Genomic DNA, 16,845 nt, shown 5'->3' on the forward strand with positions numbered 1-16,845 from the left:
TCTCTTGCGTGCGCGCGCACTTCCTTTCGCGCGCATTCGCGCACTCTCACTCGCGTGCACGCGCATCGTCTCTCACTCGCGTGCACGCGCATCGTCTCTCTCTCTCTCTCTCTCTCTTTCTCTCTCTCTCTCTCTCTCTCTCTCTCTCTCTCTCTTTCTCTCTCTCTCTCGTGCACGCGCACCGTCTCTCTCTCTCTCTTTCTCTCTCTCTCTCGTGCACGCGCACCGTCTCTCTCTCTCGCGTGCGCGCGCACTCTTTCTCTTGCGTGCGCGCGCACTCTCTCTCTTGCGTGCGCGCGCACTCTTTCTCTTGCGTGCGCGCGCACTCTCTCTCTCTCGCGTGCGCGCACTTTCTCTCTCTCGCGTGCATGCACGCGCACCGTCTCTCTCTCGCGCGTACAAGCACACCGTCCCTCTCTCTCTCGCGTGTACGCGCACCGTCTCTCTCTCGCGTGCGCACACCCTCTGTCTCTCGAGTGTGCATGCGCGCTCTCTCTTAATTTCTCGTTTTCTCTCTTGCGTACGCGCGCACTCTCTCTCTCGCGCGCGCGTGCGCGCACTCTCTCTCTCTCTCGCGTGCGCGCACTCTCTCTCTCTCTCTCTCTCTCTCTCTCTCTCTCTCGCGTGCACGTACTCTCTCTCTCTCTCGCGTGCGCGCACTCTCTCTCTCTCTCTCGCGTGCACGTACTCTCTCTCTCTCGCGCGCGCACGCACTCTCTCTTGCGCTTTCCCATCCTCCTCTCTCACTTGCTCGCCTTTGTCCTTCCCTCTTAGGCTCGCCCTTATGTTCTTTCTCTCGATCTTTTCCTCAACTTTGTCTATATCTTGCTGTCTTTCACTCAAACTATAGTGCAAGCAGGAGGAAAAGTTGCGAAAGCAGCCATTTTCCATTTTCCACTAAATTTGCATTAGTTTACTGCATTTGTTGTATACTACGGATCATAAACTAAATATCATTTGTATCTTTTATCCTCTCTTTCTCTGTTTGTCTATCTCTCTTTCTCTCTCAGGCACACTGACGAACGCCCCCATCACCACACGCGCACACTCAAACACACACACGCACGCACGCACGCACGCACGCACACACACACACACACACACACACACACACACACACACACACATCACACAGACACGCACGGCACGCGACGCCACGCCACGCACGCGCACGCACGGCCCGCACACACACACAGCACACCCCACACACAGCACACACACACACACTTCACACACAACACCACGCCACGCACCGCCACGCCAGCGCACGCACACACACACACACACACACACACACACACACACACACACTCACACACAACAACACGCACGCACGCCGCACGCCGCACGCACGCCACGCACGCACACACACACACACACACACACTATCAAGAGCTTATAATGATACATTATGTCCCTCTCTCTTCTCTCCCTATCTCTATCGCTTCGACCACTGTCGTAGCGTCTAGCCTAGCGGATAGTTATCGTTACGCACTACGAAAAAGAGGAATAAACATAACACACATAAAACGAATCCTATAAGCGAGTTTCATTTGAAAAATAATATTTTCTGTAATTATTCACAAAATTCCATGAACTGACAACGACTTAACTTAATTCAGAGCGTAAAACACTAGGCTAAACGTCTGCAGCCTTCAAGAATGCGAGGAACGATTTCGAAGGTAAAGAAAATAGTTTACACGTAGATTGTCAACTAACACCGTCTAAATTGAAACTAACGACAACTGCATTAAATTTGAATGACGAATTGTAAAAACCTATAATTTTGCGTAACAAACAGTAATAAGACCATAACTCGTTACATGTGGCATACACGCACACGTACAAGGAAAACCTCTATAAGCGAAGGGGTGGCATCAAGGATTGGCCGACACATGGACTAATTAGGTCTCCGATGATCGGAGTGCGATACGTGCTAACTAAATAAGCGATACGTGCTAAAGGTACCGGACGATGTGGGGCTAAGGTCCCCGACCGGGAGAGCTACTCACATTGCGATTAGGGGGCCAAAGGCTTTTTAAACTGGGACGTTTGAATTTTGTTTCAAAATACCGAAACTCAAAAGGGCATCTTTAGGTTTTTATCAGAAAATAATTGCTATATCTATAACTACTGATATATTGTAATTTAATCAATCGATATCGTATGTACAGATAAACCAGCTATTCATGCTGCGGATTGTATTCATAAGTGACTGTGAGTAGCGCAGCACTACTCAGCACCTCGACCTCAATTTTTCACTATATTCCCCGTTGGGCAAACTTAGCTTCCCAGACGGAGTAGCGAGGCTGTAGCCCCTTAAAACCCTCACCCCTTGCTACACTGCCGCTACAACTGTAAAGCGTAAAACATAAATGAACAGGTTTACAATAACACACTAAAATAACATAGAATGCACAATTACTCGCTTCAAATAAACAATACGAGGTCCAATACATGGTGAAGGAAGGTAAAAACATTAGCCAGTTACGATTAAATACTTATCAAACATGTCTGGGTTTGCAGATTTCTAGGTGTACTACAAAGGTATACGAAAGTAATTCACCTGCTGGATGTATTGTTGACAGTGTTCATATAGAATCATTGTATGACACCATACGCAGATAATCGATTCGCACGCATTTCTACCATTTTTTAAAATATTACAGACAAATATGCTACGACTGCATGTCCTGTCTTCTTATCTAGCCACATCCTGTTTACACGTACGACGCGTCACTTTTAAAACACGTATGCATGCACACACACCTATAACGCAAGCTTTTAATTAGTTTACAATATTGAGGGAACTTATGAAATAACCATCTCACTCACATCTCACGATGCTAACTACACCACACACGGGGTTCCAGATCTCCCACCATCTGTATTTCTCCTACGTTCACACACTAAAGATGTACAATATCCTTATCTTTTAACATAAAACAATTTGACTGAATTTTGGTGCTTAATCCAGATTTCATAATTAACCTAATGCGTCTGTTTGTATAGCATACTACAATTAACGTAAAAAGCCTTTTTTACACAGTCGTTTGTGCCAGAGATACATTAATTGCCTGTCAGTATATATCATTAATAAAAGACTTTGTGTAAAGTTCCGTAACATTACATAATAAATGATTCATGTTTGTAGTTTCCCCATCCTTTTGCCCAAGCTTCTTATACCATTTATGCATATAAACACGAATGCTTACACAAATACACAAAGGCTACATGTACACCGATATTTCTTTTGCAAACTACTGCTAAATATAGGTACGTTCACAGGTAACTGCACACATGCCTTTTATGCATAAAAGTAATCTTTCAAAAAAACTAATAATAAACTATCAAAAGGCATGATGAGACATCGTTCAGATACGTATGATTTATATGCAGTATATAAAATAAACACCTACTCAGTCTACACTACGTTATAATAACGCGACACTGCTCTTTGTCCCAACACGTTAATTAACCACCAACTTTACACTTTGTCTAAGATAACATGAAGGGGCGAAATTTGTAAAGAGCATGATTATTATTTCTTCTGACAAATGTCATGTTTGCTGATTTATATACTTTTACATCAATATATGTGCAGTAACCTTGGAGGTACTGCAGAATTCATATAAATTGTGAGCTGCATTTTGAGGTGAGATTCCAATGTGGTATACCAGGTTCCTGATTATTTTCAAACCCACCAAGTCTACTTACTCTACATACAAATATGTACAAAGTGCATTATTGTTTGCGACGCTGGGCTATCTGACTAGCTGGTCGCCATGCCATCAGGCAGAATGCTGGCAATTGCCTGGTCGGCATGCGAGTCCATGTGTCCCTGCAGAGCCTTCAGGGTCACGTATGCCGCACCACAGATCGTGCAGATGTTCGCCTTGTCGCCGCCGGGAACGATCGTCGCGACCGCCTGGTCGGCCGTCGACGGGAACGACAGCGGCGCGGCGCGCTCGTCGTCGCTCGCCGTCTCCAGGGCAACGCGCCGACTCTTCGCGTGCACGTCCTCGCGCAGGTGGCGCTTCAGCTTGCGCAGCGACGCAAACACGCGCGTGCACTCGTGGCAGCGCCACGCGGGCTCCTTGTGCGTGCGCCGGTGCGCCTTCAGCTCGCGCCGCGACAGGAACTCGGCCGCGCACAGGTCACACTCGAGGTTCGGCCGCCGGAAGTGCAGCTTAGCGTGCTTGCGGTAGCGCCGGTGGTCGGTGAACTTGCGGAAGCAGCGGCTGCAGCGGAAGCGTGCCGCCGCGCCGCCGCCGTCTGCGGCCAGGGCGCCCTCTGGTGGTCGCCGCGTGGACGCCGCGTCGGCGTCGCCCGCGCTGCGCCGCGGGCCCGCGTAGTCGTGCTCCAGCGACACGTACGCGGGCTTGTCGCTGCTGGTCGCCTCGCTCTGCCTGTCGTCTGACGAAAACGCGTCTCTCTGATCGTCTTTCCTGAACGCGACCAACCGCGCCTCCTCTCTCTCGAGTTTATCGAGTTCCTGGCCCCACGCGTCAATGTCTATGATTAGTTCTCCTTCGTTGTCCAAGTCGGGCGTGAGAGGAGCGAGTTCCTCTCCCATAAGCTCATCATGCCTACCCTCCACCTGGTACATTGGAATTTTAGACGAGCCATCTGTTTTGAGCGTCAATTTCAATTTCAGAGGGCTCAGTTTATTCTGCTTTGCATCGTCTATTGCTGAAGGGCTCTCATCGCCGGATACAAGATGAGCCGAGTTCGATTTTGTCGCCTCGCCACTTATGATAGCAAGCATGTGTTGACTCATGGTTTTATCGGACACAAAGTCGTCGTTATCCCAACGCTTTGGCCTTATCATGCGGCCTGACCTAGACGCAGGTGGACTCATGTCTGTCGGTCCCTGCGCAGCATGGACTATTGCAGTTATGGTTATGCGCTCAACGGAGTCGCTTGCTTGCGAGGTAGGGGTTTCAGCTGCAGAGGAATTCTGTTGCATATCGGAGGAGGAAAGGGCAACGAAGCTGTCGTCATAAACAAAGTCTTTACTCAACTTTGGTTTTTTGATTTCTCGTCTCACTCGCTTAGAAGTCACTACATCCTTCGTGATCAATTCATCGACAGATTTACGTGTCATCTTGCCAGCCTGTGTTCTGGACTTCCCGTCACGAGTCATCGCTGCAGCACCTCCTTCTGGTTTCGATGCGTGAGCTCTCCTCGACTTCGTAACGAACTCTGCTTCCCCGCAAGTAGATGCTTCATCGCTGGTATTGCCTCTACCTCTGCGTTTTCGTGGTGCTTTAGCACTGCCCTTACTGGACACATTTGTCTCTGTTTTTGGCTGCACCTTGGGTCTTTCCTCACTAGCAGTCTTGTTGCCCACGTCGGATTTTTTGTCAGATCGTAATTTTCGTTTTCTGTCTGCCAATAGTTGCTGTCGAGAAGCAAAAGGTTTTGACGCGCGCTGTCGTTTACGCTTTTCACCCGGGCATTTTTTCTCGTTCGCGGCACTGCCTGTAGATCTTGAACGCAGCTTCTTGGTATAGGCAGGCTTGTTGTCGGTACGTCTACGCCTTGGCTTCCTACCGCTCTTTGCACTCTCAAGATCCTGATTCAGATCAGTCTCGACTGGTGCTGATTGTAAATCACAGCTAGTGTTGCTATCGCTACATTTCTTTCGTCTGCCCCGTTTTCTCCCAGGCACGCTTTTCACGCCAGATGCCGCCTGCACAACGACTTCCTCCGAACATTTGCCTGCAATATGCTTCATGGAGGAGTCCACTGTGAACTGAAAGCCGCCCGAGTCGGTGCTTGGCTTCTTAGTATCGGTTGGCTTACCGTCTAATGTCCAAAATTGTTTCACCTCACTGCTGTACACAAAAGCTTCGTCATATGGTTTCCTAACCACACGCCTCGACTTCCTGAGTTGACTTGGCTCGGCCGATGAAGCAGCTGCCTGGACAGAATCGCATTCTCTTCCTTGGTAATCCTCATCCAACTTCTGCACAACTGCAGCTTTCTCCTCTAGCTCTCCCAGTTCAAGCAATACTTGGTTGACCAAGGAATTCACAACCAGAGACACGACACTGTCATTGCCATGGAAACCCGCATTATCGTCACAAACCTCTGCATCTGGCACGATTACTACCTTTCGACTAGTTGTGGCTGGCTTTCTCCTTGACGGAAAGTTCTTTTTTGGCGGAAAATCGCTTTTCTGATTCAACTTCCTCGACCGTCCACGCCTCTGTCGTACAGTGGCTGGTTGCGAATTATTGCACTGACTTTCACACGGATGTTTGCTAGTGCTGTTCTGTTTCTGCTCATCAGATGTATCACGAGCACTGGCATCTTGCTTGCAGTCATTGCCGCTAGGATACTCCTGGACCGGTTTACTCTTCAGAGAGTTATCGTGAGTAAAATTAGACTGTTCTCCGTGCAGATTAGCACTCGAGTTTCGCTGCTTCGATCCACCGAGCAGATAATGATCTGCCGTGCCCGCGCTACTGTCATCTCCCTCAGCACAGAGTTTGTGTTGCTTCTGTGCCTGAACAGAAGCACGAGTTCGTTTACCGTGTGGCGCCGGCGGCGACTTTACTTTCACACGTGCTCTTCGCAATACACGGGCATCACTGTCTGGTGGTGCATCGTTAACGTTGGAGTTGACGTGATTCTCTACTTTCTGAACCTCAGCTGGCAATGCACAGGCACGCCTTCGCGCCACCAATTTATTTGTGGATGGGACCTTCATGGCTCTGATAGGATCCACATTAATTGCCACCGCTTTATCTGTGGATGCAACTAGCGCTGTGTGATGCTCCACTTTGATCACCACCGGTATATTTGTGGATGGAACTTCCAACGTTGTGTGAGGCTCGACTTTACTCGCCAGCGATTTACTTGTTGCCGGAACTTTTGACGCTGTGTCAGGCTCCACTTTACTCGCAACCGATTTACTCATCGATGCTACTCTCAACGCAGTGTACGGCTCCACTTTACTCGCCACAGATTTACTTGCAGGTGTAACGTTCATTGTTGAGCCCGACTCCACTTTACTCGAGAGCGATTTGATTGCAGACGGAACTTTCGTTGCCACGCCAGGCTCCAACCTACTCACAACCGATTTATTTGGCGACGAAACGACCGTTGCTGCGGCGGGCTCTGCCTTCCTCGTCGCTGCCTTACTCGTGGACGACGGGCTGACTGCTGCAGCACCGGCTTCTACCTTACTCGCTACTGACTCGACGACAGTAGTGGTGCGCCAGCAGCTTGACACCGAGATGTGGTGGTTGCGTATGCTCGGCGAGAGAAACTTCTTGCCGCACACGCGGCACTTGGCGGCATCCTCGTGCTGATGGGGCCGGGCCGTCTTCAAGTGGTCACGCAGCTCTGTGACGCTGAAGAAGCGCTCGTTGCACGGCCTGCACTCGTAGTGACTGCCGACGACCTTCGGAGGGATTTTCAGCGGATGACCTGCCGACGACAGCTTCGTCGCGCTCGAGTGACCTTCGACCGCCGCGCCGTCGACTCCGCCGTGGCTCGTCAACTTCGTCTTGTGCGCGACTCGGCAGTGAGATTCCCGATCAGCGTCGGTGACAAAATCCTTGCCACACAGCGCGCAAACGAACGGCTGCCTCTCGCTTTCCGCCGCCGCCGGCTTCCTTTCCTCCTCTGCCGGCTTCCTCTCCCCCTCTGCTGGCTTCCTCTCCCCCTCTGCTGGCTTCCTCTCCTTCCCTGCCGGCGCAATACATGGCTTTGGTCCCTCTTGCGCGCTCTTGTCGGCAGGTGGCTCCACCTTCCGGGCAGGATCCCGAGCGGGTCGACTGTCGATGAGATGCTGGACGGCGTCGCCGTGAATGTTCTTTATGTGGCGCACCGCACCCGACTGCGAGCTATACTTGTTCGCGCACAGTTTGCACACGAACTGCTTGTAGACGACCAGTCCGCTCTCCTTCTGTATCGAGCGCGACACCTGCGTGATTGGCCAGCGGTTCCTGCCGGGCGGCGGCTTCTGCTCGTTTCGAGAAGTTTCTGGATCGGTGCCCGCAACGATCACCATCTCAGTGTGTTCGTCCTTTGCAGCGAAAGCGCTGCTAGCAAGGTCCGCAATCTGACAGCCGCTCGCCTCCTGTGGCTTCGCGCTTCCCGTGGGCGTCGCCTCGAGGGGGCGGCGGCGGCACCACCGCGAGTGGACGGCGAACAGCGCAACGCTGCGACACGCGCGACCGCAGTTCTCGCAGTTTTTCGCCGTCGCGGCGCACGTCGTCGCTCGGTGGATCGCCAGCGCCGACCGCGAGTAGCAGCACGTGCGGCAGGCCGCGCACTCGTGCTGCCGAGTGCGCACGTGCGCCGCGTACCGGTGCCGCCGGAACTGCGCGAGGCTGCTGAACGCGGCGCCGCAGTCGCGGCACACCGTGCTGCACTCGTGCCGCAACGCCGCGTGCCAGCGCAGGATCGACAGGTAGCCGAAGCCCTCGCCGCACTGTCCGCAGATGTGCTTCGGCTCGTGGACAAAGCCGTGCACGTGGCGCGCGCGCGCCGTGCTGAACGACATGCGGCAGACGTCGCACTCGTAGTTGCGGCCGGCCTTGTGGTTGAGCGCGTGCCGCTGCAGGCTGTGCCGGTTGAAGAAGCGCTTTGCGCACGTCGCGCACGCGTGCGTCTGCGCGCTCGCCGCCGACGCGGGAAAGTGAGCAGCGGCCATGTGGTCCGTCAGCTGCCAGATGTCGGTGAGCACGGCCGTGCACGCCTCGCACTTGTACGGCTGCGCGTCGGCGTGCAGCTGGAAGTGCCGGTGCAGGTGGAGCGCGCGGCGGAACGCGCGCCGGCACACGCCACAGTGGCTCGCGCGGCGACGCTGCTCGCGGTGGCCGAGCACATGCACGTAGAGCCGCCGCCGCGCAACGAACGTGCGCCCGCACTTCCTGCACCTGTAGGAGGCGCCGCCGCTGCTGCGACCAGAGCGCGGCGTCGTGCGCGCGGCGTGCGACGTCCGTCGATGCTGAGACTTCGCACTCACCTCTTTCGCGGCGGCAACTCGACCGTCCTCGGTGCCGCCATCCAGTTTCACCTTCTTTTTGCGGCCGCGCTTCCGCTGGCCCGTTTCCGGATCCATCTCCGCCAACTTTCGCTTGCCCTTCCCGCGAGCGTCCGGGTCTCCGGACGACGGCGCGCCGCCTGCCCTCTGGAGGCGACGCTTGCGGTAGCTCATCGTGACGAAGTGCAGCCGCCGCTCGGACGGGCACGTGATGCGGTGGAAGCCGGCGATGTGTCCGCGCAGCGTGTCGCCGCGCAGGAAACCGCGGCTGCACTTGCCGCACTTGTACGGCAGGTGCTCGATCGTGTCGAGGCCGACAACGCGCGCCATGTTGGCGCCGTACGTGGCGCCCTCTAGCGCGACGCGGCTCGGCGGGTGCGCGGCGGCGACGTGCCGCTCGAGCGCGGCGCCCGACTCGTGCGCGGCGTCGCACTTGCCGCACACGTGCAAGCTCGGCTGCAGCCGGTGCAGCGCAGCGACGTGCGCGCGCAGCTGCGCGGCAAGCCGGAAGCAAGCCGCGCAGTACGCGCACATGAACGGCAGCTGCTCGGCGTGCGACGACATGTGCGCGAAGAGCGCGACGCGGTCGGCGACGCGGTGCGCACACACGCCGCAGCGCTGGTGCCCGGCCTCGTGCTTGCGGAAGTCGCGCCGCTGGAAGAAGCTCGCGCGGCACACGCGGCAGCGGAAGAACGGCGTAGAGTGGTGCATTGCGGCGAAGTGCCGCCGCAGCGTCACGGGCGTGCTCAGCTGCTTGTTGCACTCGCCGCAGACGAGACGCTCGCGCCGACGCTCGTTGGTCGCCGCGCCGACGGCCGCCGCCGCATCCTTAACACTCGAGTCGCACGAGTCGACGCTACCGCGGCGTGGTGGCAGCACCAGCGGGTCGCTCGGCGGCGAGGTGGTCGCCTTGGGCGCTTTCGTCTTTGCCTTCTTCTTCGTCACCTTACCGGACTCCTGCTTTTTAGCAGTCGATTGTTTCACCTCCTTGGCCTTCGCTGGCACGCAAGCTTTGCTCAAGTTGTTGCGATTGCTCGACTTCTTAATCTTTTTCCCAGAGCTGTCACTAGAACTCTTCTTTCTGTTGTCTTCCTTTGCTACACAGACTTGCTTGGAAGTACTAGCATCTTGGGATTTCACTTTCGCTACCCTTTTCTTACCACTAGTCTTTTTTGTGGTGGTACTACTAATCGAACTTTCAGTCTTTTTCTTACCGACCGACTTCCTAACTCGAACCTTCGCAGGCTTCTTTGCCTTTCCTGCTGTGCCATTAGGCTGGGTTGTACTGCACGTTCCACCATCAGGGATATCAGACTGTAGTATCGTTGCTGTGATCTCCGATTTGGACACAGCATCTGCTGCATCGCTCAACAGATGTAGAGCACTCAGACCTTCCTGTTCGACATGGTTCACCTGCTCGATCACCTCCTCCTTCACGACTGCCATCATCTGTGGCTTTACATCGACACCGGCTGGGTTCAGGACACAAGTGTCTCCCACTACAGGCTTCACGTCAATGGTTTCAGACATCCCTGACTGATGATGGAATAAGCTAGACACGGCACCGACTAAAATCAGCTCAAATTGTCGACGGGGATAAAAATCGTTCACACATCGTCGTCGTTTATAATTTTTCACCCTGTTCTCTGATGTGTCATGTGTCAATGATACATGTGTCCACAACAAATACGGAGACTCATCGTCTCTGCAGATGCAACTTTTCGGATAACCAGCATCGGTGAATTATATATTGATTCTCTTCAATTCTGCAAAAGAAAGGAAAATGGCATAAATTAATATAATAAACTGATATACTGCATCTCAGAACCCAATATTAATTATACAAATTATTGCAGTATAATGAAACAGTCCTGGTTTTACTCATATATGTCGCCTGCTTTGCAAATGGCAAGAAGAAAAATTACACCTGGCACCACCAAACATTCATTACAAAAAATAACGAGGATTTGATCACCATCATCACACAAACGATCGTTATTCTACATTAACTCCCAGATGTTAACAAACAGTACATTAAAATTACAAAGTTACGGGTTGAAAACGCATGATTTCCTTTCATAAAATGTTTGCTTGAAACGAATAAACTGGTTTGAAATTCTTCATAATATTGTAGTGTCTGTCTATAAATCTGATAAACGGCTTTTTTACTTGACATTATTATTATTATTATTATTATGACACAAGGTCAGTTATTCTAGCATTCTTCAACAGTACGGATTAGATATATACATATTGGGCTCTGAACAAGTGTAAGCCAGAACGTCCATGCAATATGGCTAGCTAATCTACACTATTCCCGATTTTCTAGACCTTGGTTTGTTTAGAAGTGTATATAACTTTATTGCCAAAAAAATAACAGCTTGTCAAATTTCAGGTCACGTCACCTTACAAACTAGACTTAATGTTTTTTATCAATAGGTCAACTAAAAATTTGGTCTGAGTTTAAACAGCACATAATGTGATAAATACAGAGAGATTTTAGCAAATAAAGTGTCTCATGTTTTCAATGCTAAAATACCCGAAGCAGAAACCTCTGTTATATTCTCTTCAGGGGTTGCCATTTGATACTGTTAGCAAATACAACAATTGCATATGATTTGTTTCAGCTTTTTATTAGTAAATAAATAAAAAATATCTCAACATGTTTCCCATTAAAAAAGGGTAAAACTTTCCAAGGAGTACTTCAAGGGGTGGGACGATACCAATAGCTCATGCTATGACCCATATCATAAAACAGCCTTCACAATCTGATAAGTATCGTGATAGTTTCAACACAAACTACCTAGCAAACTATACACTCAACACAGACTCTACAAATCATGTGAACGTTTACAAATAAGTAACCTGAATTACTTAGCAAACAGCTGCTATTCAATTGCAAATTGTGTAGTTTCTTGAATACGTTTGAATACTTTTTTTGAATATATCTGAATAATAAGTAATTAGTTAATGCAATTAATGTTTATCAATTTTATAGTAATTATTCGTTAAAGCAAAGATCTAAAACATAATTTTCTATCCTCGAACCTGTTTAGGCTCATATGACGTGAAACAGATGTAGAACTTAGTCAGGCCAGCTAAGAACTAGAGCTATGGTAAGCAATATTATATAGGTCAATATACTAAATTAATATAACTAAATAGACTAAAACCTTAAATTAACATTGAGAGTTACTAGTGCCATCTCGTGTATCAGCATATAGGGGTTTTAATCTGGCAGCACAATGTATAACAGCGATGATTACATGCCTCCTTGCATTCACATATCAGCTCATACATCTTGCATATATATATATATATATATATGCCATGAACAGTAGGTAAACATATTTTCTACCTTTTCAAACACAATTGCTATTCTCTTCAATTTTCGGCCCACTTTTGCAAAATATTAATGATTACAATTATGTTTTTTACACTAGTCAGATTAGTGTAATTAGTTATTAGTAATACTCACTAATAGTATTACTAAATTAGTCTAGTATTACCACTCATCACGGGTGAGGCGACGACGGATGTGCACAACTGCACTACTAGTACTAGTACTAGTACTACTAATAGTAATACTAGGGCTGAGAGGGTCTATGTCACCCAAGGTACTGCCGGAACGTACCCTGGGTATGGTCCGGTATACCGGAACGTACCCTGGTACTATCTAATATGCCGGACCGTACCTCGCCTACTCCACTAACGAGTCTAGGAAGTTGCCTACGCCTACTCCCTAACCCTAACCATATAAGATAGTTACCAGGATACGTTCCGGTATACCGGACCGTACCCAGGGTACGTTCCGGCATAGCTCTAGTACTATAGACCGCGTTCATTAACTGCGGCAGTTAATGAACGCGAGCTATAGTACTAGAGCTAGTTCCGGCAGTAACCTGGGGGACATAGACCCTAAGGCTATGAGTCATGAATATGAGTATGTATGACTATGAGTACTTCTACTTCTACTTCTTACTAGAAGTAGAAGTAGAAGTAGAGTATGAGTATGAACAATACTAGGAGTAGGACCACTTCTAGCATACATGTATTTACATAAGAACGCCATTTCCAGTACAATACACGTGTAGCAGTCAATCTTACTGAACCACTTCGAGGGTCTATGTTAATTAATAATACGATTAGATGGTGAGTCTGATTATTAGATTTACGCACGCAGCCAGAAGATAATAAAAGATCAGAACAGAAGACGGACCAACAAGCACATACTATTACTAATCAAAATGAGTGTGTCAGCGCAGTCTTTTAAAAACATAGATAAGTATCAAGACGTATAATCTTAATTAAACAGCATTGGCCTACAATACATGCCTGTGTTGGAGAATAAATTCCAGATATTTGAGATTTTGCAAAGCTTTTTGTTGATTTTCACTATTTTCAAAGCATAATAACAACTGAGCATCTTCGAGATGCTCATTGATTGACACAGCGAGAGAGATGGCGACACGTGTCATTCTTTGATGGATTCCTGATTCCTGTTAGTGTTTACTGAGACAGTGAGAGTGTTGTAGTAAGGTACGTCTTATTTAGATGTAAATATTTTGCTACGAAAATTACTCATTTATTTCTAACATGAGGAGTTTTGAACGTTATTACATGAATTGCGGAAACTAGCACAGTACTGCTGCTTGGTGAGTAAAAGTGACCGTGTATAGTTAACATAAGCTACCTCCGACCTGGGTGCTTCACAAGTTTTTATCATCAAAACTTAACCCGACCAGGCTGTGTGACTAACGTCAATACACAAAGGTATTCTAACCCTAGCAATACCGTTTCTTGGAGCTACAAAACTGTCAGTGTTACCTAGGCCTAGTGTTACGGCGATAGTATGCCGATAGCGGTTACTGACGCAGATGGGGTCGTTATCGTATCAGGTACTATAGTACAGTAGGCTGAGTAGCTCCAAGAAACGGTATTGCTGTTGTGCCCAAACTTGGAATCTTGCACAAACTTGGAATTTCAGCGCATCCGCAGTTTGGGCAACCAATCTTGAGATTGGGCAAACAGAGGTAAACAGAGCTTGCACAAACATATGATTATTAGGATTTCAAATGTTATATCATAACTATAAGGTCGTATATCGGGTACCTTCTTTCCTCAATGTGTTTGGCACCTTTGTATAAATATTAAATGATTATAATAAATAATTGGATAAGATTTAATATGAGATAAATCTCTTCCTAGTTTGCACCACGCACACCACACTCGCTATGAGCGGTTGTTGAATCACCAACTGTTTTCAGTTTGCCCAATCTCGAGATTGGTCAGCCAAACTAGGGAATCCGCAGTTTGGGCAGCACAATCGCTGCACAATCTCGAGATTGTGCAGATTCCAAGTTTGGAGAATACCGTTTCAAACATTGGCTGCAGCTAAACACGTAGTTGTCTTATTTGCCAAGTATCGCCTAAGAACACTTCACATGTGATATACCAAATGAATCAGTATACATCCACCTTCTTGTAACCATCAGTGCGCTACAATGCGCTGGGTACTTACGGGGTTACAGCAACTTTTTGAGACGAATGCAACCAAATTTATGAATTTGCCACCATGTTTGCTATCATTCCGACTGTGTCTAAAATCCGCAATGGATCGAACAAAGGAAATTAAACGATCTGCGGTCCTCATGTAAACCACCCCTACATCCAAGAACATGTCATCTAAGGTTTTTACAAATGGCCCAGACATTTGTGAACATCGTTTCACTTGCTTTGGTGTGTAATTGCCGTGAGAGCCATTGTGCAGCTATTGTACTATTTCTGTAGTATTTTCTAGCGAGTCTTTTCCGTTTCGGGTTTTCCGTGCCTCGCTAAACATGGCGGGTAAAGCTGATTGGAAAGTTGATATGCTGTGAGAATTAGAGATTATACCATGAATTAATAGATACATTCTAGTTTAGAAGCAGGACAACTGTGAGTTAACGTTCATATTTCAAACAAGGCAAGTCAAAGGTGGTAATAGAATAGTTTTATTTGAGACATACAGAGTTATTCATCTAGATCTGCAGAGGTGATAGGTTTTTTGTATGGAAGGGTGTCAGGCTGTATAGACAATTCGTCGCACAGCCTGGTCGGGCTAGTACTACAGATATGTACCCGAGGTAGTTTTAGGTTGTTTAGTATTATGTTTATATTTTTATATAATTAGGAGGTAGTTTTAGGTTGTTTAGTATTATGTTTATATTTTTATATGAGGTATGTTTAGGGTTAGGGTTAGTGTTAGAGTTAGGGTACACTTTTGTAGTGCAAGTCTGGTACACTTTGTGTATACATATATGTACCTCGGGTACATATCTAGTACCTGATACGACAACGACCCCTTGAGCGTTACTAACGCCTACCACTAGTACGATTACTACTAGTACTACTACTACTACTACTAGTACTACTACAACTACTACTACTACTATTACTAGTACTACTACTACTACTACTACTGCAATGACTAGCTCGTGTCTACGTTAAGATCACCCTACATGCATTTATAGCCTCGGTAATCAAACATCTGCCATGATCTGGCTTGCTCATGGCGACTACCGGTATGCACTGCTGGTGCTGCTAGGACACTGCTTACTTGCCAAGTTATAAGTAATTAAGTGTTCTCTATGTTATTTTGTTCATCTCATAAAGTTTACGGTGTATGCAGCAAACTGATGTTTAAATTCTAATATCATTGCTGGGATGCTGCACAAAACAAATAAAATACAATATATAATTATTTTCTTTGAGATGTACTACTACTACTAGTATTGTATATTTTGTACATATTTGTTCAACAGTTTTTTATAGTCACAGAAAATTTTCTAATGCAGTAATGGATGGGTGTCAGGCTGTGTACTGTCATATAGGCATATTTGTATAGGCAGTTCTTAAAGCCGTCAGAAGTGAAGTTTGCTGCTTAAACTAAGATGAAGAAGACGTTATAATTGCACTCTGGTAGGGTTACGACACTCCTTAATAATCCTCTGGCAAAAATACTCAAAAATATTGATTCCTACTTAATTTGATTAATCACAGCGCATCTTCAGTGTTGAGGACGCTTGGGACAAATAACATTTTGATATACACTTTACCTTTATATATGACTAGGTACCAGTACCTTGTTGATCCCAATGAATATTCGAATTGGTGTAATGGCTAATCAAAGAAAGTTTAAATAAATAATTAATACAGTATGACAAATTTAACACAGGAAGTAAGGCATATGTAGTCTTGATCTTTCATATTCTCCCTATCCATCTCCTTCATCCTTTTTTCTTTCTTTCGTTCTCTTTCTCTCTTCTCTCTCTCTCTCTCTCTCTCTCCTAATTTTATTTTATTTATGCATTTGCATTATATGTGCATTGCGATACATACTATTTTGTTGAGTTACAATTCATTAATTCATTCTGGTTAATACTCTAATTAGGGGTGCACCAGATCCAACTTTTTAAGTTCTGGCCAGAACCGGAACTTTAGCTGGGAATGGACTTGACAGTTTTGGCCCAGTATTGCGCAAAACTCACTCAGCCTGAACGAAATATCGTTAGCAGTCACATCACTCGGGCAAGTAGGACAATGCTCAAAGTTCTAATTACAGGATGGTTGTTAGGTGTATGAATCAGCTGCTTACAGTGCATAATTCTGGCATCTTATTCGCGAGCGAATTCTGTGGCAAAACCTGCATGTTGCAGTAACCCTGGTTAGCTCATCTGACATAGTCAGATGCAGCTTGTAGAATCGCATGATCGTCCGTCCGTCTGTCCGTCCATCCGTCCGTGCGAGCGTCCGTCCGTCAACAGTTGGGCACAAATCTAAACGGCTCGACGTACGGTCAC

The 16,845-nt window shown here is 47.8% G+C and overlaps 2 protein-coding genes across 4 annotated transcripts in view; one reads left to right on the forward strand and one right to left on the reverse strand.

Annotated features, from left to right (window-relative positions):
- Window positions 1–3,772: 3,772 nt before the first annotated feature.
- Window positions 3,773–13,755, reverse strand: LOC106821253. Its single transcript, XM_014825976.1, has 2 exons — window positions 13,698–13,755; window positions 3,773–10,770 (listed from the first exon to the last, which is right to left on the reverse strand). The coding sequence occupies exon 2, from the start codon at window positions 10,532–10,534 to the stop codon at window positions 3,773–3,775; it is 6,762 nt and encodes a 2,253-aa protein (XP_014681462.1). The 5' UTR covers window positions 10,535–10,770; window positions 13,698–13,755.
- Window positions 13,465–16,845, forward strand: part of LOC106821262 (protein numb-like) — a 33,567-nt gene continuing 30,186 nt past the window's right edge. The window contains exon 1 of one of the 3 annotated variants that reach the window (XM_014825995.1): window positions 13,465–13,543. The gene's annotated coding sequence lies outside the window, so the exon portion shown is untranslated. Of the gene's footprint in view, window positions 13,544–13,583; window positions 13,660–16,845 lie in introns of those variants that run through there. The other 2 variants (XM_014825994.1, XM_014825996.1) reach the window with 2 other exon arrangements.

This window comes from Priapulus caudatus, unplaced genomic scaffold (assembly GCF_000485595.1).
Source record: "Priapulus caudatus unplaced genomic scaffold, Priapulus_caudatus-5.0.1 Scaffold66, whole genome shotgun sequence".
In the NCBI taxonomy this organism is placed as follows: domain Eukaryota; kingdom Metazoa; phylum Priapulida; class Priapulimorpha; order Priapulimorphida; family Priapulidae; genus Priapulus; species Priapulus caudatus.

Bases quoted from the DNA above. Each gene is read 5' to 3' on its own strand.
- LOC106821253 (XM_014825976.1), bottom strand. From the start codon at position 10,534: ATGTCTGAAACCATTGACGTGAAGCCTGTAGTGGGAGACACTTGTGTC.